Source organism: Pelobates fuscus, chromosome 10, assembly GCF_036172605.1.
Source record: "Pelobates fuscus isolate aPelFus1 chromosome 10, aPelFus1.pri, whole genome shotgun sequence".
NCBI classification, from domain to species: Eukaryota; Metazoa; Chordata; class Amphibia; order Anura; family Pelobatidae; genus Pelobates; species Pelobates fuscus.
Window position 1 is genome coordinate 28743324 of NC_086326.1, and position 26881 is coordinate 28770204.

The 26881-nt window shown below is 40.0% G+C and overlaps 1 protein-coding gene across 1 annotated transcript in view; it reads left to right on the top strand.

Moving 5' to 3' along the window:
- Positions 1–26055, top strand: part of CFAP46 (cilia and flagella associated protein 46) — a 154648-nt gene extending 128593 nt beyond the window's left edge. The window contains exons 52-59 of the mRNA XM_063433591.1: positions 1698–1758; positions 9341–9376; positions 10888–10990; positions 12021–12133; positions 22422–22503; positions 22705–22841; positions 23506–23589; positions 25560–26055. Of these exons, the coding sequence (XP_063289661.1) occupies positions 1698–1758; positions 9341–9376; positions 10888–10990; positions 12021–12133; positions 22422–22503; positions 22705–22841; positions 23506–23589; positions 25560–25696 (753 nt within the window). The 3' untranslated portion in view covers positions 25697–26055. The remainder of the gene's footprint in view (positions 1–1697; positions 1759–9340; positions 9377–10887; positions 10991–12020; positions 12134–22421; positions 22504–22704; positions 22842–23505; positions 23590–25559) is intronic.
- Positions 26056–26881: the final 826 nt, after the last annotated feature.

The window sequence follows — 26881 nt, forward strand, 5'->3', positions numbered from 1 at the left end:
AACCCTCTCCTGATTGGTCTTCCCAATAGCCGTACTGCACCCTTACAGTCCGTAATGAATGCTGCTGCTAGATTGATTTTCCTCTCTAGTCGTTTCTCTCACACCTCACCCCTCTGCCAGTCCTTACATTGGCTTCCTGTATGCTATAGGAGTCAATTCAAGGTACTAACTCACACCTATAAAGCACTGAACAACTCTAGCCCCTCTTATATCTCCTCACAGATCCATAGGTATGTCCCTTCTCGGTCTCTCCGTTCTGCCCATGACCACCTGCTGTCCGTTGTCCGCACTCGTACGGCCAACTCGCGCTTGCAGGACTTCTCACGGGCGGCTCCCTTCCTGTGGAATAGCCTGCCTACCGCCATCAGACTCTCCCCTAGTCTTGCATCTTTTAAGAAGTGCCTTAAAACCCATCTCTTTAGGAAAGCTTATGGCCTCCAAGACTAACCCTTACCTCACATACCTGTCTCTTGCCCTCTCCTAAAGGGCAGCCCACCTTATTTGATTGTAAATTCCTGTCCTAATGTGTTTTACACCCCACCTCCTATAGAATGTAAGCTCGTTTGAGCAGGGTCCTCTTCAACCTATTGTTCCTGTAAGTTTATTTGTAATTGTCCTATTTATAGTTAAATCCCCCTCTCATAATATTGTAAAGCGCTACGGAATCTGTTGGCGCTATATAAATGGCAATAATAAATAAATAAATAAATGTCACCAGTGAGCCAATTATGGACACCAGACTCAATAAAGTAGAATTTGCTATTTTTTATTTTAACATGAGGATAAGTCATCCTAGATCAATAGAGTCCATTTATATACTTAGCACTGCATGCCAACAGCAACATGATCTGTATAGGTCATCCTTGTACCATTTTATTGCAAGATCCAACAACTCCATGATGACATTGCCATATGCTCACTTAAATAACCTTAGGTTTCAGAGTCTGGTGTTTGTTTTTATAATGCGGACAGGAGATAACAATCATTTTAAGGCAGCCAGCATAGAACCACTGTTTGCTATGTTTATAATAAATCCAGATATACATTGACAGACCTAGTTAGACAGACAGATATTAAATGTGTCTAAATCTGCATCATGCAGTAACAAGACAAATAGAGTTGTGTTGACACTTTTAATATACAATGCATTAGTTATTTAAAGATCAGACACTGGCTTATTTGTTCACGATAAACAGACAGCATGAGGAGGAATGTTGTATTGCTCGCAGGATATAAGAAGCAATGTAAAACAAATGTTCTCTAATTAAAACAAAGTTTAAAAATAGAATTTATTTCCTCGTATACAGTTTTTACAGCAGTAGATGAAGAGATCATGAATGGCAGTATATTTCTTTGTTTTATAGACTAAGCCTTTAATAAAAAAAAAAAGGGGGGGGTGGTAGATTAGTAACAGGGTATATGTACATTTTTATTAGTTACCTATGAGGCAATGCAGGTAGACTAATCGGTGGAGGGGCTGGATTAGGAGACACATCCCCAGTATGTAGAGATAGAAGTGTAGGCAGATAAAGATAGTAAGAATAGGATATCAATGTATATCAGATGCTGAGATTGAGAGTGTACCCTATAATATTAGGAATGCAAACCTGGATCAAGTGGTCGTTCAGCGGTTACACACTGTTTTTCACTTATATTTCTTTAAATAACAAAGTGCTATATGTGTGTTTCTGTCACAGGTGCCCACTAATCGTGTTCTGCCACCAAACTGCATGTCTGTCGACACTCATCAATTTAAATGTATCCTTAATCAAAAAATCTATGAATCCATAATATAAATGTAGAAAGTATCACATGCCATCTTATTCTAATCTCAGTATAGTGAGTACAGTATTGCGACACACACCACAGCCAGCTTCAGTGAGTGCAGTGAGAGTCACACACAGTACTATTCACAGCCAGCTTCAGTGAGTGCAGTGAGAGTCACACACAGTACTATTCACAGCCAGCTTCAGTGAGTGCAGTGAGAGTCACACAAAGTACTATTCACAGCCAGCTTCAGTGAGTGCAGTGAGATTCTGTCAGGGTACCTGTGGTCTCTACCTCCGAAAGAGGTAGAGACTTAGCTGTTCCTCCATCCAGACGGTCTGATGGCTCCCTTCCCCGCGGTCTATCCGGTCATGCTAGGCCGGCCGCGAGGGAGTGACTGCCTTTTACAGCATCTAGGCAGGAAGTAGTCATCAGGACACTCCCCCGGAACAACCTGTCAGTCAATGGCTGCAGGACCAATCAGGACGCCTTGGAGGCGTGGTTACTGCTCTGAACAGGGTATTTAACAGAGCTTCTTTCATTAGCTCATTGCCCTGTCGTGGTTCTAGCTTGTTCTAGTCACTCAGTGCTTGTGTATTCTATTATCCCTTTTGGTTTTGACCCGGCTTGTTTACCTTACTCTGCTTATCTCTGTTACCCTTGATTCGGCTTGTCTCTCGCTTACCTGTCTTCTGTTACCCTCGACCTCGGCTTGTCTTTGACCATTCTATACTGTACTACTTACGTTAGTCCGGCCATTCTAAGGTCCGGTATACGTATCTGGCTACTGTTTGTACTCTGCGTGTTGGATCCCTGTCCCGATCCTGACATTACGACAGGGCCAATGGATCCTGCAAGTACAAACAGTCAGCTGGCTGCTCCTGATCCTAGGTTTGAAGCCATGGATCACAGAATGGATCAGATGGCGCTTGCGCTACAGGCTCTATTAGCTTGTGCCAATAACCCACCAGAGGAGATACGTAATACCCCTGTTTCTCCTGTCGGTTCAGGTCTAGAGGTAGCCACAGTGGGTGCTTCTTCTCACATTACCCCCCCAGTACGCTATGGTGGGGCTCCTGAGAAGTGTCGTGGTTTTTTAAACCAAATTAGTATCCACTTTGAATTGCAACCTCGCTCTTATCCTACAGATAGAGCAAAAGTAGGATTTATTATCACCCTACTCATTGAGAAAGCTCTGAGATGGGCCAACCCACTATGGGAGAACGATAATCCATTAGTTTATAACTATAACGCATTTGTAGCTGCTTTTAGAAGAACATTTGACCCTCCAGGTAGAAGGGTTAATGCAGCCAGATTACTGTTGCGCCTGAGACAGGAGAACCAAACACTGGTGGATTATGCACTAGAGTTCAGGTCTCTGGCGGCAGAAATCAAGTGGAATGAGCAGGCGTATATGGATGTATTTTTGAATGGCCTATCTGATGTAATCCTTGATGAGGTTGCTACCAGAGAACTCCCTGAGAATTTAGAGGATTTAATTTCGTTCATCTCTCGTATAGATGAACGTCTAAGAGAGAGACAGAACACTCGAGAGAGGAACCAGAGACCTTCTTTTAGGTTAGCTCCCGCTGTTCCAAGTCCTGACTCCACGATATCTTTGCTTACTGAACCTATGCAGATAGGGTATACCCGCCTCTCTGAGGAGGAAAGACAGCACAGGAGAAGAGAGGGTTTGTGTATGTATTGTGGAGCCAAGGGTCATTTACTCTCGAACTGTTCTAACCGCCCGGGAAACGCTCGCACCTAAGTCTCTCTAGAGGACAGGCCTTGGGTGTTTCTATTTTGTCCTCTACTCCTGATTATAAAGATCACAGGCTTCTGCTACCAGTTTCCTTAACTTGGGGGAAGGAAGTAGTAAGGGCTATGGCATTGATAGATTCCGGTGCTGCTGAGAATTTTATCGACCAAGCCTTTGCTAGTAAGAACAATTTCCCATCCCAGCTAAGGGAGACACCTTTGGCCGTTGAGGCCATAGATGGTAGACCACTACTAGACCCTGTTAGCTTTCGTGAGACCATACCCATTAATTTAAATGTGGGTATCCTACACGTGGAGAATTTATCTCTTCTGCTCATTTCGTCTCCTTCCGTTCCCATAGTTCTGGGGTACCCATGGTTGAAAAAACATAACCCTATTATCGATTGGGAGTTAGGAGAGATACTCTCGTGGGGCCAGGGCTGCCAGGATCGGTGTTTGTGCAAGGTTTCTCCATTAGCTAATATTAACATACCGGAGAATCCTACTCAGTCCACAGAAAGACAAATACCAGACCTTTACCTAGACTTAAGGGCAGTGTTTGACAAGAAGAATGCCGATTCTTTGCCTCCACACAGGTCATTTGACTGTAAGATTAAGCTTCTACCCGGCACTATGCCTCCGAGGGGCCATGTATATCCTTTGTCTGTTCAGGAAAACTCGGTTCTAGAGGAGTATATTCGGGAGAATTTAGAAAAGGGATTCATCAGGAGGTCTTCTTCTCCGGCCGGGGCTGGGTTCTTTTTCATTAAGAAGAGGGATGGCACGCTGAGACCTTGTATCGATTACCGAGGCTTGAATAAAATAACTGTCAGAAATGCCTATCCTATCCCACTGATTACCGAGTTATTTGATCGTCTTAAGGGCTCCAAAATCTTCACCAAGTTAGATCTCAGAGGGGCTTACAATTTGGTGAGAATCCAGCAAGGTCACGAGTGGATGACGGCATTCAATACCCGGTATGGCCATTACGAATACACTGTTATGCCATTTGGACTATGCAATGCTCCTGCAGTATTTCAAGATTTGATTAATGAGGTACTTAGGGAGTTTCAGCATGATTGTGTTATTGTTTACCTGGACGACATACTAATACACTCTAAGGAGATTGAGACTCACCATAGACAGGTCAGAAAGGTATTACACAAGCTGCTGCAACATGGTCTATATTGCAAATTGGAGAAGTGCAGTTTTGATCAGTCTCAGGTAGACTTTCTTGGATACGTGATTTCTGGGGAGGGTTTTAAAATGGATCCTGTAAAACTTCAATCTATTTTAGACTGGCCCTTGCCCAAAGGACTCAAGGCTATCCAAAGGTTTATTGGTTTTTCCAACTACTATAGGCGCTTCATTAAAGGATACTCCTCTATCATTGCGCCTATTACCAATATGACCAAACAAGGGGCTGATACTAAGTTCTGGTCTAAGGAAGCTCTGGGTGCTTTCAAGACTCTCAAGGAACTTTTTGCCTCGGCTCCCATTCTAGTCCATCCTGATACGACTCTGCCTTTCTTGCTCGAGGTCGATGCCTCTGAGACAGCAGTTGGGGCTGTTCTGTCTCAAAGGTTAGGGGTGGATAAACCGTTACACCCTTGTGGTTTCTTCTCTAAGAAATTTTCTGGGCCTGAGAGCAGATATGACATCGGGGAAAGGGAACTGTTAGCAGTCATTAAAGCCTTAAAGGAGTGGAGACATTTGTTGGAGGGGACCCTACACCCTATTACGATTTTGACGGACCACAAAAACTTGTCCTATATTGGGGAGGCTAAGCGCTTATCCTCTAGACAAGCTCGTTGGTCCTTATTCCTGACTCACTTCAATTATGTACTGACTTACAGACCTGGTTCTAAAAACTCTAAAGCCGATGCATTATCTCGCCAATATGAACCTTCTACTGTACCTGAACCAGTTCTTTCTTCTATAGTTCCGAAATGCAATATCATTGCTAATACGAATCTCAGGATTCATTCTCCATTACTGGCCGAGATCATTAAGTTGCAACATCTAGCACCTAAACAGACTCCTGCGGGCCGTCATTTCGTTCCTCCTGCTCTTCAACTGGAACTTTTACAGTGTTTACATAATAGCAAGATGGCGGGACATCCTGGTATTCGCAAAACTTACGCGTTGATCTCTAAGGACTTCTGGTGGCCTGCTTTACGGAGGGAAATTGAGGAGTTCATCGCTGCATGTGAAGTTTGTACTAAAACCAAACAACCCCATACGCTTCCATGTGGATTCCTGCAACCCTTGGAGGTTCCAGAAAAACCATGGTCCTGTTTGGCCATGGACTTTATTGTCGATCTACCCATCTCTAAAAGACAGACTGTTATCCTCACCGTGGTTGACAGGTTTACTAAGATGGCACACTTCATTCCCCTGCCTAAACTCCCGTCTTCTCCTGAATTGGCAGAGATATTCGCTAAGGAGATTTTTCGCCTACATGGGATACCCTCTCAAATTGTATCGGACAGAGGCTCCCAATTTGTTTCCCGCTTTTGGAGGTCCTTCTGCTCTCAACTTGGTATTAAATTAAACTTTTCTTCTGCCTATCATCCTCAGTCTAACGGAGCTGCTGAACGTACCAACCAGAAAATTGAACAATATTTACGATGCTTTGTTTCTGAACACCAGGATGATTGGGTCGGTTTGATTCCTTGGGCGGAGTTTGCACACAACAATCTCGTTTGCGATTCTACTCATTCAAGCCCCTTCTTCATGAATTATGGTTTTCATCCGTCTATTCTTCCTTCGGATTCCCCTTCCCAGGGGGTGCCGTCGGTTGATGTTCATGTTGCCAATTTGAGGAAGTTGTGGGATCAAACTCGACAAATCCTTGTGCACAACTCTATGTTGGTCAAGAAACACGCTGATAAACGTAGAAGGGCGGCTCCGGTCTTTGTTCCAGGTGATAGGGTATGGCTGAGCACGAGGAACATCCGTTTAAAAGTGCCCTCCATGAAGTTCGCTCCTCGTTATATTGGACCCTACAGGGTGCTGACCCGTATCAATCCAGTTGCGTATCGTTTAGCTCTTCCTAATACCTTACGCATCCCGAACTCGTTTCACGTTTCATTGCTGAAACCACTCATATGTAACAGATTTTCCTCCACAATAGCCCCTCCTCGCCCCGTTCAGGTGGAGGGTCAGGAGGAGTATGAGGTTAACTCTATTATTGATTCTCGAATCTCCCGGGGGAGAGTACAATATCTGGTTGATTGGAAGGGATATGGTCCTGAGGAGAGGAGTTGGGTACCTCAGAAGGATGTTCATGCTCCCCGTCTCCGCAGGGCGTATCACTCTCGCTTCCCATCTCGTCCCGGTTCATTCCGCCCGGTGGGCGTATCTGAGAGGGGGGGTACTGTCAGGGTACCTGTGGTCTCTACCTCCGAAAGAGGTAGAGACTTAGCTGTTCCTCCATCCAGACGGTCTGATGGCTCCCTTCCCCGCGGTCTATCCGGTCATGCTAGGCCGGCCGCGAGGGAGTGACTGCCTTTTACAGCATCTAGGCAGGAAGTAGTCATCAGGACACTCCCCCGGAACAACCTGTCAGTCAATGGCTGCAGGACCAATCAGGACGCCTTGGAGGCGTGGTTACTGCTCTGAACAGGGTATTTAACAGAGCTTCTTTCATTAGCTCATTGCCCTGTCGTGGTTCTAGCTTGTTCTAGTCACTCAGTGCTTGTGTATTCTATTATCCCTTTTGGTTTTGACCCGGCTTGTTTACCTTACTCTGCTTATCTCTGTTACCCTTGATTCGGCTTGTCTCTCGCTTACCTGTCTTCTGTTACCCTCGACCTCGGCTTGTCTTTGACCATTCTATACTGTACTACTTACGTTAGTCCGGCCATTCTAAGGTCCGGTATACGTATCTGGCTACTGTTTGTACTCTGCGTGTTGGATCCCTGTCCCGATCCTGACAGATTCACACACAGTCCTATTATTAACCACATTCAGTGAGTGCAGTGAGATTCACACACAGTCCTATTATTAACCACATTCAGTGAGTGCAGTGAGAGTCACACACAGTCCTATTATTAACCACTTTCAGTGAGTGCAGTGAGATTCACACACAGTCCTATTATTAACCACATTCAGTGAGTGCAGTGAGATTCACACACTGTCCTATTATTAACCACATTCAGTGAGTGCAGTGAGATTCACACACTCTTCTATTATTAACCACATTCAGTGAGTGCAGTGAGATTCACACACAGTCCTATTATTAACCACATTCAGTGAGTGCAGTGAGATTCACACACTGTCCTATTATTAACCACATTCAGTGAGTGCAGTGAGATTCACACACTGTCCTATTATTAACCACATTCAGTGAGTGCAGTGAGATTCACACACTGTCCTATTAGTAACCGCATTCAGTGAGTGCAGTGATATTCACACGCAGTCCTATTATTAACCACATTCAGTGAGTGCAGTGAGATTCACACGCTGTCCTATTATTAACCACATTCAGTGAGTGCAGTGAGATTCACACGCTGTTCTATTATTAACCACTTCAGTGAGTGCAGTGAGATTCACACACTGTCCTATTATTAACCACATTCAGTGAGTGCAGTGAGATTCACACACAGTCCTATTATTAACCACATTCAGTGAGTGCAGTGAGAGTCACACAAAGTACTATTCACAGCCAGCTTCAGTGAGTGCAGTGAGATTCACACGCAGTCCTATTATTAACCACATTGTGTGAGTGCAGTGAGATTCACACACAGTCCTATTATTAACCACATTGTGTGAGTGCAGAGAGATTCACATACAGTCTTATTATTAACCACATTCAGTGAGTGCAGTGAGATTCAAACACAGTCCTATTATTAACCACATTCAGTGAGTGCAGTGAGATTCACACACTGTCCTATTATTAACCACATTCAGTGAGTGCAGTGAGATTCACACACTCTTCTATTATTAACCACATTCAGTGAGTGCAGTGAGATTCACACACAGTCCTATTATTAACCACATTCAGTGAGTGCAGTGAGATTCACACACTGTCCTATTATTAACCACATTCAGTGAGTGCAGTGAGATTCACACACTGTCCTATTATTAACCACATTCAGTGAGTGCAGTGAGATTCACACACTGTCCTATTATTAACCGCATTCAGTGAGTGCAGTGATATTCACACGCAGTCCTATTATTAACCACATTCAGTGAGTGCAGTGAGATTCACACACTGTCCTATTATTAACCACATTCAGTGAGTGCAGTGAGATTCACACACTGTCCTATTATTAACCACATTCAGTGAGTGCAGTGAGATTCACACACTGTCCTATTATTAACCACATTCAGTGAGTGCAGTGAGATTCACACACTGTCCTATTATTAACCACATTCAGTGAGTGCAGTGAGATTCACACGCTGTCCTATTAACCACATTCAGTGAGTGCAGTGAGATTCACACGCTGTCCTATTATTAACCACATTCAGTGAGTGCAGTGAGATTCACACGCTGTCCTATTATTAACCACATTCAGTGAGTGCAGTGAGATTCACACACTGTCCTATTATTAACCACATTCAGTGAGTGCAGTGAGATTCACACGCTGTCCTATTATTAACCACATTCAGTGAGTGCAGTGAGATTCACACACACTGCTATTCTCAGCCACTGAACGTGATTACAGGAAGACAGACCTTAAACAGATTTAGTGAGAGCAGTGGAAGTGATGCTACCATTACCCTTAGCAAGATTTTTAATATTACTTGTTTTTTGCCAGTTTTTTTTTCACCAACAAGCGCTGCGTTCTTTCTTAATGGTAGATTTAAGATATTGTTGATCCTTACAATGAAGCAAGGGAACCAGGTGAGTCATAACTGAATGATGTACTGTAAAACTGTAAGTTTAATTAAGGTTGGTCGTTGCATTTTCTTTGTATTGTATATTGCAAAGAAAGTAAGTAAAAACACGTCCTTGTAAAGCCAGCATTGCAACTGAGTGGTCCCGCATCACTGCTATTAGTAGAGATTGTCGGTCTTCGACAGCCAGTAGCCTGGCCTCCTTTGACAATGTAGTGGAGCCGGAGCTATGTTTCCCACTTGCACCATAAAAAAATGAATGGGAATGAGCAGTAATTGAGAGTGCTCAGCTGACATTTTCAGCCTGCTACTTATTGAATGACATGAAGCAAAGCATGGCTCCATCTCCGCCATATTTTCATTAAAGGACAGGGTTCAGGCTACCAGTGACCGAGAATATCTACTAAACTGTAAGTAAGCTATTTAGTAGTGATGCGGGACCTGGTGCCCACAAACTCCATTTCAAGTGGTTATGGTGCCCACAGTGTTGTTAAACTATGTTTAAAATGTACTTCTATTTTGTCTTTATTTCATATCTGCTTTAACTGAGTTCCATAGTACAAGTGTGGTCTTTAAAGGACCACTCCAGGCACCATAACAAGGTTATTGCAGTGAAGTTGTTATGGTGCAAGAAGGTTCTGGGCACCATTATAATGTAAGGAGTTAAACTGTTTAACATTTGACCCCAAACTTTGGAATATGGATCCCAATCACTCTGCCTGTCCCTCTACTTTATTTCTTGGTCCCAGGCTTCAACCTGGAAGCCTCAGAGCAGGCTCTGCTGATAATGGGTTCTTATCACTAGCTCCCCATTAAGAAAACAGAGGGAAATTTGAATGTATCTTCTTCACTTCTCTGGAACTGATAGTTCTCCCACCCCAGGAAATACTATTGAAGTGATAACCACGGTCAATAAAGCAGGATGTAGATTTAAAAAAATGCACTAACCTCTGCTGTTCTTATGAGTTTTTTGGAAACTTTACCGGCCCATAATTTTGCATTTCAACAGAAATGCTGTGCAAACACTTTATGGCACTGCATATGTTGCCATGGCCAAGTATCTCATATAAAGTGATAACATGGGTAAAAAGGGAGGATTAAAACAAAATTATTAGCATGACCAGTAGCTAACTTGCAGTTAGATATACATTTATGCAGAAATCTCACCTGTGACCATTACACTCTTATGAGTAGGATTTAGAGATGTACCCCTGCATGAACACTGTTTATGTTGGGGACTTAAACTCCCATCAATCACAGGTAGACAGTTTTAGTACAGATTCCCCCTAACCCTAGATGTAACATTTTCTAACAGAGCGATTGTGAATAGTGCTGTAATGCTAGTGCACTCTTATCAATACATCTCGTACTTGATGCTCTAAGTATGTTCTTTTAATGGCAATGCCTTGAATGGATATCCTGCACTCTGATCTGGATGGCAAAATGCGAAATGTACTTTTCTTGGCTTAAGATTTTTATATGTTTTATTAATGTTTAAATCCTGTTGTTTCTTTTCAGAGGCGTACAAGCCGAGCAGTAAAATTATCGAGATTCTTGGAAAATACAGCCAGCAATATACTCCTAACTGGGAAGGGATTATAGGCAGCTCTCGCGTCCCCAGGTTTGATGTTGTGCGAGAAAACCATTGTTAGATGAGTGCATGTCAGTGCTGTGTACTAGCTTTTACTTGATCTTAGACTTGTTGGTTGCATTGACACATGCATATGAGTGACACTGTGCATTGCAGCACTCCTAACATCAGTTCACCTTACACTCTTGAGCAGAAGCTGCTATTTGCACCTGTTGAAATTAAAACAGCATCCTTCTTGTTACTTGTATGGCAGAAAAAGAGCTGATGGGAGATAATCACACTGTCCTTGTCTTTCCAGCTCATATCCCGGCATAGCATTGTTATTAGACTTATATAATATGATCTCAGAGTTCTGGAAACATTCATAAATCACTTAACCTTTTGTCTCGTACGTTATCATGATACCTCCAGAACCGCTAAATGGTATAATGTTTCCATTATAAACACCTCAACGTTTTGTATTCTCAATATATGATCTTTTTTTTACATTATTCTTTTTAGCATATATTCATGCACTATTACCGCAAACAGAGTGATCTCTGTGTGGACACCGTCTGTATATTCAGCTTCTTGTCACTGTCTGAAGCATCATAGCAAATGTGTGGTTTTAAGCTCCTGTATCAACTGTCTCTGTTCAAAGACTTTTTATCCCATCTGGGATTAATATTGCCACTACAGGATGTGATATAAGAAAGTCAGACTTCAAACACACTGGTGTTTTATTACATTAGACAATGTAAAAGCCTGAATTATTCACCTCTTTTCAAACCCCCCACCACTCTTTAAGTATACACTAATTTTTAATTTTAACAAACATATATTTGGTGCTTTTTTAATTAACCCATTTGTTGTGTTAGCCTCAGATAAATGTTTGCTAAATATATTGGAAATCTATCTCTTTGTAGAATAATGTACAGTCCTGACAGATGATATATGTAATGAAAAACAAGTGCCTTTTATTGCTACCAAACCTACACCTCTATCCAAACATCTATCACATATATCTTACATTTGAGTGATAGTATAATTTATTCATTGATGCCAATTATTTTTATTCCAGCCATGCTGAATGGGAAACCTTGATGACCAACTGCAGTGCTTTTCTCTTTTATGGAACAGAACGTTTCTTGGCTCATATATTGCTTGACAGATTTGTTGCTATCAATTTTACAGGTGAGTCAGATTTGAAAATAAATCCATAATCAAAGGACAAAGGCACTACCCAGTAGCATTCTATTATTTAAGAAAATGTCCTTAGAGTAAGGATCAGCGCTATCTTAATGCATTGGCATGAATCCACAAGTCAAATACGAAGCCGGGTTAGGATACGAGAAATCACAAGTAAAATACGAGCCGAGGTCAATAACAGGAATACAACAAGAGAGACTTATATATAGCACTAACGGTACAGAAATCATGATAGGGCAATGTGTAAAGGCTAGAACAGGCCTTAAATAGGTTCAGAAGAGTTCTCATTGGTCCACATCACCTCTGCGACCCCAAACAGCATGGGGTCACCTAGATGACGCGGGCCCTTTAAGGGCGTGACAGTTCCAGGTACCGGTAAGTTTGTGACAGCCACTGCTCAGATGGCTACTAGAGGTGCTTCCTGGGGCAGCACTGGCATTCAGTGTCACCACCCTCTGCGTGAAGACACTGAACTTTCCTCATATAGATGCATTGAGTCAATGCATCTCTATGATGTGATGCTGATTGGCCAGAGCTGTGTTTGACTTGTGCTGGCTCTGCCTCTGATCTGCCTCCTTGACAGTCTCAGCCAATCCTATGGGAAAGCATTGTGATTGCCTCATAGAATCACTTCTGATGATGTCAGCCAAGCAGGCAGATCAGTGGCAGATCCAACAGCTGCAGACTTGAATAGAAGTAAGATTTTACTATATTTAGGGGGACAAGGGGGGGGGTCAGGAGAGCTAGATGGTGGTTTGAACACTATAGGGTCAGGAATACATGTTTGTATTTCTGACCCTATAGTGTTCCTTTAAGTATATTATTCTGGGACATGTATTCAGAAACTTCAATCCCTCTTTTTTTTTTTAAATGTTTTGGTTGACTAATCACCACAGTGTCAGCTGTTATCTGTACAAGCCAATTATAAAGCAATTCTCTGCAAAGAAATTTAGCAAATGTTTGCATTGAACACTTGATTATAATTCATAGTAATTTCATACTGTGCCATCTCCGTGCGTACGATTTTCCAACTTTTTTCTCTTTATACTGCCTCTCTTGGAAAACGTATTGCCTCTTTTGGATTCAACTACCACCTGTACGCTGATGACACTCAGATATACCTCTCCTCACCGGACCTCTCCCCGGCCGTCCTGCAACGTGTCACTGCTTGCCTCTCTTCCATCTCTGACTGGATGTCGTCACGCTTTCTCAAACTTAACCTCTCTAAAACTGAACTCCTTGTCTTTCCTCCTCCTAATACTGATCCTCCTCTCTCACTCTCCCTTCAAGTCAGTGATATCCACATAAGTCCATCCCTACAAGCGCGCTGTCTTGGCGTCATACTTGACTCTGGTCTCACCTTTGAGTCTCACATCCAGTTTGTTGCCAAGTCCTGTAGGTTCCAACTCAAAAACATAGCCCGCATCCGCCCCTTTCTTACGCAAGATGCTACCAAGGAGCTTGTCCATGCTCTAGTAATTTCCCGCATGGATTACTGTAACCCTCTCCTGATTGGTCTCCCCAAAATCCGTACTGCCCCGCTACAGTCTGTAATGAATGCTGCAGCTAGACTGATTTTCCTATCCAGTCGGTCCTCTCACACCTCGCCCCTCTGCCAGTCCTTACATTGGCTCCCTGTATCCTATAGGAGTCAATTCAAAGTGCTAACCCATACATTTAAAGCACTGAACAATTCCAGCCCCTCTTATATCTCTTCACTGATCCAGAGGTATGCCCCTCCTCGTACCCTCCGCTCTGCCCGCGACCACCTCCTGACCGCTGCTCGCACCCGTGCGGCCAACTCACGCTTGCAGGACTTCTCACGGGCGGCTCCTCTCCTATGGAATAACTTGCCTACTGCCATCAGACTCTCCCCTAGTCTTCAATCATTTAAGAAGGGCCTTAAATCCCATCTCTTCAGGAAAGCGTATGGCCTCCCAGAGTAATCTCTCCCTTACATACCTGTCCCTATGGGATAGTGCTTTGCTCTCTCCTCCAGCTCTGCTTCACTCCTACTTGATATTTCCTATCCTAATGTTTCTAATACCCCACTTCCTATAGACTGTAAGCTCATTTGAGCAGGGTCCTCTTCAACCTATTATTCCTGTAAGTTTTCTTGTAATTGTCTTATTTATTGTTACATCCCCCCCTCTCAAAATATTGTAAAGCGCTACGGAATCTGTTGGCGCTATATAAATGGCAATAATAATAATAATAATAATAACTGAGTACCATTTTTATGGTATATTTCCTATTTTTCAACTTCACATTTGTGTGGATTAATCTCTGTTGTACGGCATGTTTTTTATTGTTTAAACACTGATTTTGTAGTAGGTAGCAATAAATATAAGCTTAATTTTATTGATAATTAACAATTTTTAACCTTTTGAGTGGTTGTGTAGGCAGGGCCCCAGTACACTGCTTTGCCAGGGAGTCTATAATATTGTTAAGACGGCCCTGGTAGGGATAGGACACAAGTGTCTAGAACTACACCTTTTATAAAACTTTAGTTTCCAATGCTTCATGGGAGTTGTAGTCTAACAGCTGGTGGAGGGTTATCTTGCCTAAAGCTTAAACCTTCAGGCAAACAGTTTTTATTTCTGAATGTGCTCTTCTCGATGTAGTGACATTTTGCAAAATTAATAAATTGTCTAAATGTTCAAAAAGCTTTGCTTACATTGTGAAAAAATGCAATTTAAATGCTAAAAAGGATGTTTCCTTGCCAATATTAAATAGTTTTGAAACAAAGTGGAGCATAGTGTAGCAAGAAGATTATTTGTTTAACAGGCCCGTCAAATTCTAGTTTGATGTGCATTTAGTTTATAACCTTAAAGGATCACTATAGGGTCAGGCACAAACATATATTCCTGACCTTATAGTGTTAAAACCACCATCTAGCCCCCCTGGGCCCCTCATGCCTCCATAAATATAGCAAAGTCTTAGTGTATTCAAGCCACAAACTGTAGATCTGCATGCTGTTTGCCTAAAAAAAAAAAAAAAAGCAGTCTGCTGACATCATCAGAAGTGGTAGCCTGATCCAATCACATTGCTTCCCCATAGGATTGGCTGAGACTGACAAAGAGGCAGATCAGGGGCAGAGCCAGCATGATTCAAACACAGCCCTGGCCAATCAGCATCTCCTCATAGAGATTAATTGAATCAATTAATTTCTGTGAGGAAAGTTCAGTGTCTGCATGGAGAGGGAGGAGATACTGAATGTTTGGATTAATTTTAGGCAGCCATGACCCAGGAAGGATCTCTAACAGGTATCTGAGGAGTGGCCAGTGAAGTTATCACTAGGCTGTAATGTAAACACTGCATTTTCTCTGAAAAGACAGTGTTTACAGAAAAAAGCCTGAAGGTACTGATTCTACTCACCAGAACAAATTCAATAAGCTGTAGTTGTTCTGGTGACTATAGTGTTCCTTAAAGCCTTAGAAGAGGTTTTAATGTATCACAGCCATACTATAAAGTTTAAAGGATAAATAACACTGATACATAAATCGTGGTCTGTCTATAAATGGAATAAAATGATATCCATGTTAATGAAATTGCTAATAAAAAATTAAAGTTTTAATTTCGTTGCCATTTCAAGCGTGTGCAGTTGAGGATTTGGCTTTACAGTAACACTATAGACCCCCAGAGCATTTCATATCATTGAAGTGGTATGGGTGCAGTGCCCCTGTCCCGTTATAACTGCAATGTAAAATTTTGCCGTTTCAGAGAAACTGCAATGTTTACATTACAGGATAAAGACAAGCTGTAGTGGGTGTCTTCCAGACAGCTACTAGAGGCACTTCCTCGATTTACACAGTTTAACTCTGAGAAACAATGCTATACGTATGTATGAGGATGTCACATGTCTTCAAAATCCTAATATGAAAGCATTGTTTCAATACTTTCCAATAGGGAAGACCGGTTCATGCTGTGACATCGGAGGAGTCAAAGAGCAATCCAGTGCTGGCATTTAGAAGCCCGCTGTAGTGGTTATGATGCCATGCAATGAGTTTTTGCAATGGTGTGCACTTTCACCTGGGTCCTTCAAGACAACCAGATTCTCTTGTCTAGTGATGTACATCTACTTTCTGCAGCGCATCAGATGCCAGATGTCACTAATACCGCTCATACATTTACTGAGTGTCAGCTGACTGCTTTCAGACTATAAATGAGCGTCTGTGCAAGGAATATGCACAGAATAAACATTAGTCAGCCTGGGGCAGGAGTTCTGAGTTGGTTAATGACACTGCCGGAGGTAGAGCTACACTTCCAGCAGCGAAGTAAAAAAATCAGTATGTGTAGGGCTTCATACGGAAAAACTGCACATTCAGACTTCATGCACCATGATCACTTCAAAACACTGAAGCAGTCATGGTGTTTTAAGCAACCCGTAATGTTCCAGTTGTTTAGTGCCAATTAATGGGAGACACCAAGATGTTTATTACTGTTTAACTATGGGTGTCATTACAGTCTTTCCACAAGGAATATGAAAAGATAATATGAACTTGAAGTAATTAAGCTATTTTTATTGTATTAACTAAATGTCCACATTGTGTGTGGCAACATTATCAAGCTTCAAAGTATTTGAGAAACAGTTTTAGTATTATAAATCTGCATAGTAAAATATTTCAAAATAATCAGCGGGGAGAGGTGCAAGCGCTTATTCTGCTACAACGTTAACGTAAAATCTGGGAATTCAGGTTAGAAATGTTCAGGTCTTAACAGCCATAGCATGACTGTGGGGAAACAAAAAGCAACACAATCGGTCATTCTGTTTATGCTAATGTGTTACATATTAATGTTATTTTGTCTGAACTTACAGGAAACAGTCCAGCAAACGCTAGGAAGACAGGTATTTATGGGATAGATTAGGATATAGATATTGTAGTGAGCTAAATATTATACTTTACTAATGAGAACCAGAATTAGTTGTTTTCTTTTTGTTTGTTTAATCATATTTGCAATACTGTAAGTCACCACTTCAGTTTAAAGGGTCCTTATAAGGCACCATAAAATATTAAGATATGAATGCATTGGTGATGGTACAGGTTAGACTTGTGCATGGCAAAACGTTTTGGTTCTTGCAAATTGATTTAGTTTGGATTGCAAAAATATTTGGATCAATCCGAATATTGCCAGAAAAGACCTAAAATGAAGAAAACATGTTGCCTATAGTGTCACTTTAACAAAATAACAACACAGCGATGCGTTTACTAGTCCCTCCAGATGGGAGCGGAATTCGGTTAAAACATGGCCATTAGAGTGGCTACAATTAATGCGCAGGGGATTAACTCAAATTTTAAAAGATATACGATATTAGATCACATGAAAAGAGAATTATCCACGAAAAGTCAAAACATTTTCCCATAGTTATAAGTGCAGCTCTTAAAAAAAAAAAGAGGTGTTGCTTTTGTCTTCTCGAAAGATATTGCTTTGAAAATTAATCATAAAGTTTTGGATAGTGAAGGCAGATTTATTATTTTAGTGTGTGAAATCAATAATCAAAAATACACGCTAGCTAACATATATGCGCCAAATGCATCTCCAATTTCTTTTATCAAAAAAGTCCTGCATAAAATTGAGCGTATTAAAGTAGGTCACATAGTAATTATGGGAGACTTTAATTGTATTTTAGACCCAGACTTAGACAAAAGATCACTGGAAAAAGAAAATAGAAAACAGGAACTTAATAAATAATGCTAAAAGATTCTCGGACGTTATTAAACTGCATGCTCTGTTGGACTGTTGGTGGTTCTTCCACCCCAACAAAAAAGATTTCTCGTGTTGTTCTAATTTTTTTAACTCATATTCTAGAATTGATTTGATATTAGGTGATAGATCTGTAGCAAAAGCCATTAAAAAGATTTTTATTACTACGACTTCATGGTCCGACTATAACCCGATAATTATGGATTTAGACGATCAAATTAAAAATATATAGACCAGAGTGGAAATTGAATGACTGGGTGTTAAAAGATGACATGCATGTGAAATACATTCAAGAACAAACAGACTTGTTTTTTAGTGAAAACAGAGGGAAAGAGGTAACGGCCTCAGTCACTTGGTGCTCATATAAATGCGTTATACAAGGCCATTTGATAAACTTAACATCTAAGGGAATTTTTTTTAATACAGATACATTTATAAACTTAGCAGAGCTATATATAAACCTAGACAACTTACACTATCAAAACAAACTAGCTCCCTCAATACAACTTTCTAACAAAGTATCAGATATTGAAAAACAAATTAATGAGAGATGCTAATAATTACATTTCTTAAGAAGGAAATGGTGCCATCTAGGGAATAAAGCTGACAAACATGTCTAATGGTCTAAAAAAAAAGAAAGAGCGAAAAGAATCATGAATAGGATAATCAACAGGGATGTTACGCTATTGAGACCAGGTAAAATAGGCGCAGACTTTAGTACTTTCTACCAAAAACTGTACAATCTAATAAATAGGCCGTCAAAAACAGATATTAGGAACTTCTTTAATAACATCTCTTAAAAACCAATTGCTCAACCTAAATAAACCATTTACAGAAACAGAACTGATAACTTGTATTGACAAATTAAAAACAAAACAAAAAAACACCGGGGCCGGATGAATTTAATAATCTTTTTTCTAAGTTAAAGGAAAACAACATAAAAACAGATTTGTTGGAAACGATTAATGCCTTAGGTTATTCAACTAAAATTTCTAAAGGGCTATTGCAGGCAAATATCGTCCCGATACCGAAACAAGATAAAGACCCAGAACTCATTACAAATTACCGCCCCATCTCACTGCTGAAGATAGACATTAAACGCTATTCCTCTATGTTGGCAAAGAGAATAAAAACAATAATTCATTGTCTGATAAATCGAAAACAAGTGAGATTTATCCCGGGCAGATTGTTAATTCATAACACTAGAAGACTTATAGGCATTCTACACGCCGTACAGTCTTCGGGAACTCCCTTTCTGACCAATTCATTAGATGGAGAAAAAGCATTTGACCTGGGAGCTGGGAGTTCCGAAGGTCTTCATTGTCGGCGTTTGGATTGGAGGGTGGGTTCCTTGAACATATAAAAGCATTATATACATCCCCGACTGCCAGGGTATTGGGTCAGGGTTTTGCGTCTGCCTGGTTTCCGTTAACTAACGGAACTAGGCAGGGGTGCCCCCTCTCCCCTTTACTTTATATTTTGTCTTTGGAACCGTTAGCCGCAGTCATAAGACAAAACAACGGAGGTTTTAATCCCAACTCAAGTAACATAAAGATAAATATGTACAGCGACGATGTCGTTTTAACATTACAAGTAGTCAATCAGTAACAACATTATTTTAAAAACAATAGAAGAATTTTCCAAAGTATCAGGATATAAATTAAATACGGATAAAATATTTCTAATGATAATACTTCTAATTATGTTAAAAACTAAATTAAAGAAAAATTTGATTTTTTTTGTGTGTGGTCAAAACATTCTTTAACCCCTTAAGGACACATGACATGTCTGACACGTCATGATTCCCTTTTATTCCAGAAGTTTGGTCCTTAAGGGGTTAAACACTGGGGCATTGAAGTGTGCTCTGACCCAACTAGGATAATTGAATGTAATTCCCTCTCTTTAATTTCCCAAACAAACACATCGTTGAAAGAGTGGAAATTGTTGGAGTTCTCCTGGTGGGCTAGAGTAAACATTATAAAAACATACATATTTCCAAAGTGGCTTTACATGATGAGAATGATACCGCTCCCCATCCCTGAGAGCTGGCTAATGATGATCCAACACGCTCTTTTAAAATTCATATGGCAAAGCAAAAAAACAAGAATGGCCATTAAATACCTAGCCTTGAAAAAAACACAGGGGGGTGTGGGTTTCCCATTAATCCAACAATATTATAAAGCGAGTTTCTTATTCCATAGCATTATTACACAAATGGCTTTATCTAAGAAAGAACGGTGGTATGAGGTTGAACAAGGTCTTCCGGAGAAAATTAAAATGTTAAAATTGTTTTGGTCCGTGCAAGAGTCTAACTCTTCCCTTCTCAATTTACGTTCTGGAAGTATTGTGGTGAATTCTATTCCAAAGTGTGGCTAAAGATAAAAAAAAAAAAAGGATATGAAAATATTTTTTTTTTTTTTCTTTATAATTAAAGCCTTACCTTTTAAAATTCTTATGTATAATATTAAAGATCTAAAATTAGACCTCTGGATCAATGCGGGTATTGAGAAAATTGCAGATGTAATGGTAGGTCCTAGGATCATGACATTTGAATTTATCAGAGAAACATTTTCTTCACCACTCACTGAACATTTTAATTTTATAAGGCTCAAAACAATTTTGAAATATTTTTGCCCTGGAGAAAATCTTGAAATGTATGAGGCTTTAGGAAAACGTATGAGACAAAAAAATATTTTACAAAAATTTGCTAATATTTTGAGAATGTCTGAACCACCTCTAATATTTCCATCACTTAAAAAAAATGGAAAAAGATTTACATTTTTGTATGTGATCTGTGACTATGCATAACTTTATTGAGCTCTCTGTGGGCAGATGAGATGAAATAGCAGGTATCCATTTGATTACTATCACTTGGAAAACTTAGAAATTAAAGTTAACATTACTGGACACAATAAGAGGAACCATAAAACTCTGGGAAGGAGGGGTGATGTGCTAATGACCTGTTTGGCATATATCACAAAATGAATTAGATTGTTATTACTCTGATGTTAAGGGAAACAGGAGTGGGGGGATTACTTATTTATTAATGTATTATATAGATGATATATAAATATGCAGAGAAACATAGAAAATACCTTGACATTTGCCTGTAAATGTACTGTTTAGTGGGTCCACCTGTAGTTACAGGCAGATTCTCCAAAACTTGGAGGAGGCCACCAGTAAGAAGAATTCTATTGTTATTTAACAAAGGTCCATGCTAAACTTAGTTTGCCACCCAGAAGCAGTACAACTCTTCACACATACAAATCACAATGACACATTCTTAACATATGTGATAATCTCCACAGTCTGCAACCCACATTTACCCACATTTACATACAAACATTAAGTTTCTTCTAGTCCTACCTAAACAATGCCTTTCATTTATTATTAGAAGTAATTGGAAAACGGAATACAGTCACAAAAACAATACAATTCAGTTTGCATGGGCATTATGGTCACAAAAGAGCTTTCCAAATGCATTCATTGGAGAAATAATTATTTTATCTATCCATTTTTCAATATGCTCCTTAGATTTATCTTGTTGATTAGCTAATCCTTTTTCCATCTTTAACTTAAACAGTAATTGTTGTTTTATTGTTGTTTTATTAAAAAAACAGTTGAGCAGTATTTCTTGTTTCCAGTATCGGGCAACAAGACATTTTGCTGCCACCAATATATGTATAAGTAACATTTTCAGACTTTTATTGGCATTAATTAGTTCAAAATGCAATAGAAATATTTCAGGGTTAAAAGGTAAGCCTAGGCATACCTGTGCAATAATCATGCTGTCTAATCAGCATCTTGATACGCCACACCTGTGAGGTGAATGGATTGTCTCGGCAAAGTAGAAGTGCTCACTTACACAGATTTGTGAACAACATTTGATAGAAATAGGCCTTTTGTGTACATAGAAAAAGTCTTAGATCTTTGAGTTCAGATCATGAAAAATGAGGGCAAAAACAAAAGTGTTGCGTTTATAATTTTGTTCAGTGTATATATGAATAGGCAATACATCGTGCAAACATATTTATTTCTATGCAAAGTGTTATAAAAATTCAGTATGGTAATTTTCATACTCCCCAACATTGTTGTCCTTCAAAAGGAGAACACAAGTAAGAGGGTTAAAAGGAAGCAGACCAATGACGCGAATTGTGTCTATGCTCCTGCCCAAAGGTGGTATTCCTGCCTGTCAAGGGGGTGTTTCTGCCCAAAGAATTGGCTTGTCAGCCTGGTATGAATGAACTCCAGGCTGACTGCCAATAAAGCAGGCCAGCTCTCACTGTGCGGAAAGCGCCTAATGATGTGTTTACGCTACGCTTTTTGGGGGCAGTATCCTGAGGTGTAAACAGTAGCTGTCTGTATCTGTGTTACAGCTATTTCACACTAACCAGCACTGAAAATCTTAATACTATGATTTATCTAAATGTCATGCATTATTATTAATTAATTAAATAGTGCTGGAAACATAATGTTACTCATCTTGAGCAATATCAAGAAAAAAATATTTTATGTTTTATAAGCACTCTTTGAGTTTATCATGTGTTTTAAACTTCTTTTTTTTCAGAGTGTCAGCTACTGGTCCTTCTAGATATGGTGAGGACACATCACAGCTTTTCAAGGATATCAATGGCTGATGTACAAAAAAGGTGAGCTACAAGAAATGGTGCGCAAGATCTATTTTTTAACCATATATATGTTTTTGTTTTGATTTACTGTTAATAGTTTGGGGCCACATATCTTATCACAAGTCACATTCAGCTTAGTTATATGACATCAAGGCATTGAACTAATGAAAATATAAGGAAAGATGTAAAAAAGTAATTGACTATTTTTGCTATTATCTTTAGTGCATCATTCGTGGCATTGGAAAGACCAGTAGAGACTGCCATGTTGTTCAGCGTTTCCGGTTTTCGTGCTGTCATGCTAAATCAATGGTTTACAACCCTTGAGCAGAATGCTAAAAAAATAGATTTCTTGGCAGAAAGTAAGTCGTTTTATGTGGGATTTTTTTTCCATTTCATTTAAACTCTCTTCTCTATTCTCCCAATATGGTTTTTGGTTTTTCTAATCTGTTCCATGATCACACGATTGTTGTGTTTGGATTATTTTACTCTATGTGCCTCTCTCGGTGGCACTCAGTGGCAATTAATGATGTCAGAATAATCAGAATTGTATATTACGTGCTGGAGTCTCTTCTCCTTTTCTTAGCCATGTCCTCAATTAAATAAATACCACAAACACCTTGGTTAAGCTACAGTGTGCTGTTTTTAGAGCCATAGAAACATTTGAACCTATAGAAATCCATAGAATCAATGCCAATTGCATACACTGGATTTAAAACATAAAATACTGCCTGAATTGTTCGTCCTCTGATCTTAAGCTCACTCGTCTACCCCAGTAGTGATGTGAATTTGGATCCCAAAGCCACTAGAGATACTTTAGCAAACGTTCCAGAACATCACTCAGAAAACAATGTTAAAGTTCTCTTAATTCTAGAACGTGTACCTAATTCATTATAGTGTAAGGTTAACTGTATAGTGTGTTGAAGTCTTATCAGATGGCTATTTTGGGAAGAGACTGAAATGAAAGTGATTCAATTAACATTTAACATATTGCTGTAGTAACTGAGATTACTATTCCCTCTATAGATCTCTTAGAACATGGAAAGACAACCGGGCAGACAGTTCAAAGTTCAAGACAACCTGGAAGGGATCCTGAACCTGTGACAGGAAGTCAGTATTCTCTATACTTATTCCTTTATTAAGCAATGACGTTGGTGAAAAGCTAATCAGTTGCAAACCCTCATCCATTTCCAAAGGCCTCTATAGGAGCGTATGGTTATATTGGAGTGCAATGTGGTATATGTCTTTCTTTTAATGTGTTGAAAGAATAAATCTGGTTGAGGGTAATAGGTAGGTAATAGGTTATCATTAATAACTGCACATGGTGTAAACTTCATTGTTTTATATAATATAAATTGTTACCAGCTGTTTTAGTCTTTTCCATTGTCTGGAGTTTGCATGTATTATCCAGATTAAACTGCTCGGAGCTAGAATGAGTTATCATGTATACATGGTATTGATGCCTACATAGTGCTAAGGGAACGGGTATATAATGTGGCATTGAATAGTTGGTTTATATTTATGATTAAGCAAGTGTGACAAAGGGAATCAACACATAAATTATTATATTGTCCCAGATAGTGGTTATTTTCTATAACCTATTAGAGGATACAATAATACCCTACCCTTTGGATAAACATTTATACACTATTTAGGGAATGCTAGGGAATAAATAAAAAAAAAAAAGAAATATCCAGCACAGTATTATAGGCCCCTGGGCAAAGCAGTGCACTAGGGCCCTGCCTACACAACCACTCACATATATAAAAGTGTAATTATCAATAAATTAAGCTTATATTTATTGGTGCCTAAAACAAATGCAATAAATACATACACACACACTGCTGAATACACATACACACACACTGCTGAATACTCACACAGAGACTGCTGAATACACATACATAGAGACTGCTGAATACACACACTGCTGAATACACACACTGCTGAATACACACACTGCTGAATACACATACACAGAGACTGCTGAATACCCAGACTGCTGAATAAACACACTGCTGAATACACATACACAGAGACTGCTGAATACACAGACTGCTGAATACACATACACAGAGACTGCTGAATACACACACTGCTGAATACACACACACAGAATACAGAACAGGTCACAGAGAAAGAACTACAAAGCAACAAAGTAATTCCTTACACTAGTTACCACCTCCACCTGTGCCAACACACAATGACACCAAAAGGTTATCTTGGTTGGACCCCCTGTCCCTAAAGAGCAATATCTGGTTACATCAACACAGCCCTTTATTGTAGTAGATCAATTTGCTGGCTCCCACAGCAGGTGGTAACTCACTGTGCAGCATTTAACTTGATTAACACACAGAATACATTTCACACCTAACTATACTTTATAGTTTATAGAGCTGCTGCCCCCCCCGCCCCCCTTTGTTGCCCCAGAGCTGCATATACAGACACACACAAACACTGCTCTATGTAGCATACAGGTACACAATACGGCGATATCACAAAACAGTCACAAAAATGGCTGCCCCATAGAAATATACAGACTTGTGGCCAGACCCACCACAAGTCTGTTGGACCCCCTGAGTCCAAGTACTTGGGGGTCCAATGTGGCTGGACAAGTGGGTGCAAGACAGTCCCTGGTGTCTTTGTGTGTGTGGGCAAAACGGTAGCCATTCTCCCATGGAATACACAAGGGGACCCCACAAACAATACATTGTTAAAAAGCCTTGATCTCAGCGCCCAAGTTCTCCAACTAGCACTCAGATCCATGCAGTGTAGTTAGGTCCTCTATCCCGCTTCATATATAATAACTCCTAAATGGTGTCCCAGACCTGGACCATTATCGGTGGCCAGGAGTCAGTGGCAAACGTACGTGAGAAGGGGCGTTTGTCACACCTGGATATTTCTTTTCTTCATTTCATGTCTTCAGGGATTGGCCCTCCCTAATTGGAGCACCCTGCAGGAAGTATTGCCCCATTTTTTAGTTTGTGCATTGTTTTTTGTGAGACAAACCACTGGTATTTTGCTCTGTAGAGTTGTTGTTTTGGATTTTCCATAATAAAATTGTTTTTTTTCTTTTGCAGTAAATATAGATGACAATATGCCTAAGGTAAAGCAAGAAGATGTTTCTCTAAGCCTTTGTGACTTAAAACACACTCCAGAGAACCCGTCCATTTTCCGTTATGTCTTATATGGTCTACCTAATTTGATTGTGATGTGATTTTTTTTTCTGTCACACAAGAAATTAATATTTCTTTGTTTTAATATTTGTTTCCTTAATTTGCCTTATTAATACAAGAGCATTGTATGACTCCATGTTCCCTAAACTATTATTTTTCAATATTACTCAAACATGTCATTTTGAAAGTGAAACATGTTTTCTTAAATGTTAGGAATGAGTATAAAGCCAGTCTAATATTTGTAATCTAGCAGTTTCAGAGGATCTATTGACAATATTTATATGATTAATGTTTATACTTGTTAAACAATTATTGCTCTTTTTGCATTTGACAAGTTTGTTACAATACAACTTTACCTTTTATGGGATATACATTAAAATAGATGCTACTAAATGTCAAACGTATTGTCTTTTGTACTGTGGAAAATGTTGTTTAAAAACCGTTATATAATATATAATATATAATGTACTATACTATCAATGTAATTTGCTATGAATACATTTAGGTTTTTCTTGTTTTATTTTCTTAATGGATTCAGATCCGTCCAATTCATGTAGCATATATTTATCTGTTATGGCAAACCTTTTGGAAAACCAACTACAAGTTTGGTATGGGTATCATTAAAGGACCACTATAGGCACCCAGACCACATCAGCTCAATGAAGTGATCTGGGTGCCAGGTCCCTCTAGTTTTAACCCTGCAGCTGAAGACATAGCAGTTTCTGAGAAACCGCTACATTTCACTGAGGGTTAATCCAGCCTCTAGCGGCTGTCTCCCTGACAGCCACTAGAGGCCGCTTCCGCGATTCTCACTGTGAAAATCACAGTGAGAAGACGCTGGACGTCCATAGGAAAGCATTGAGTAATGGTTTCCTATGGGTGGTTTAAATACGCGCGGATTGCCGCGCAAGCGCATTCGTCGCTAACATCGGCAGGAGGAGAAGAGGTCACCAGCGCCGAGGGAGCCCAGCACTGGATTAAGGTAAGTGCCAGTGGGAGGGGGGCCCTGAGGAAAGGGGGGGGGGGGGGGGTAATAACCCTATAGTGCCAGGAAAACAAGTTTGATTTCCTGGCACTATAGTGCTCCTTTAAATATGGAAATCTCACATAAGGGTACCAATTTTGATGAATTTACAAGAGTAAACTAATGAACAAATGGTGCATATAATAATTTCTTCCATTTTGCAATTTCTTCATTAGTTTATTCTTCCATTGTGCTATTCAGA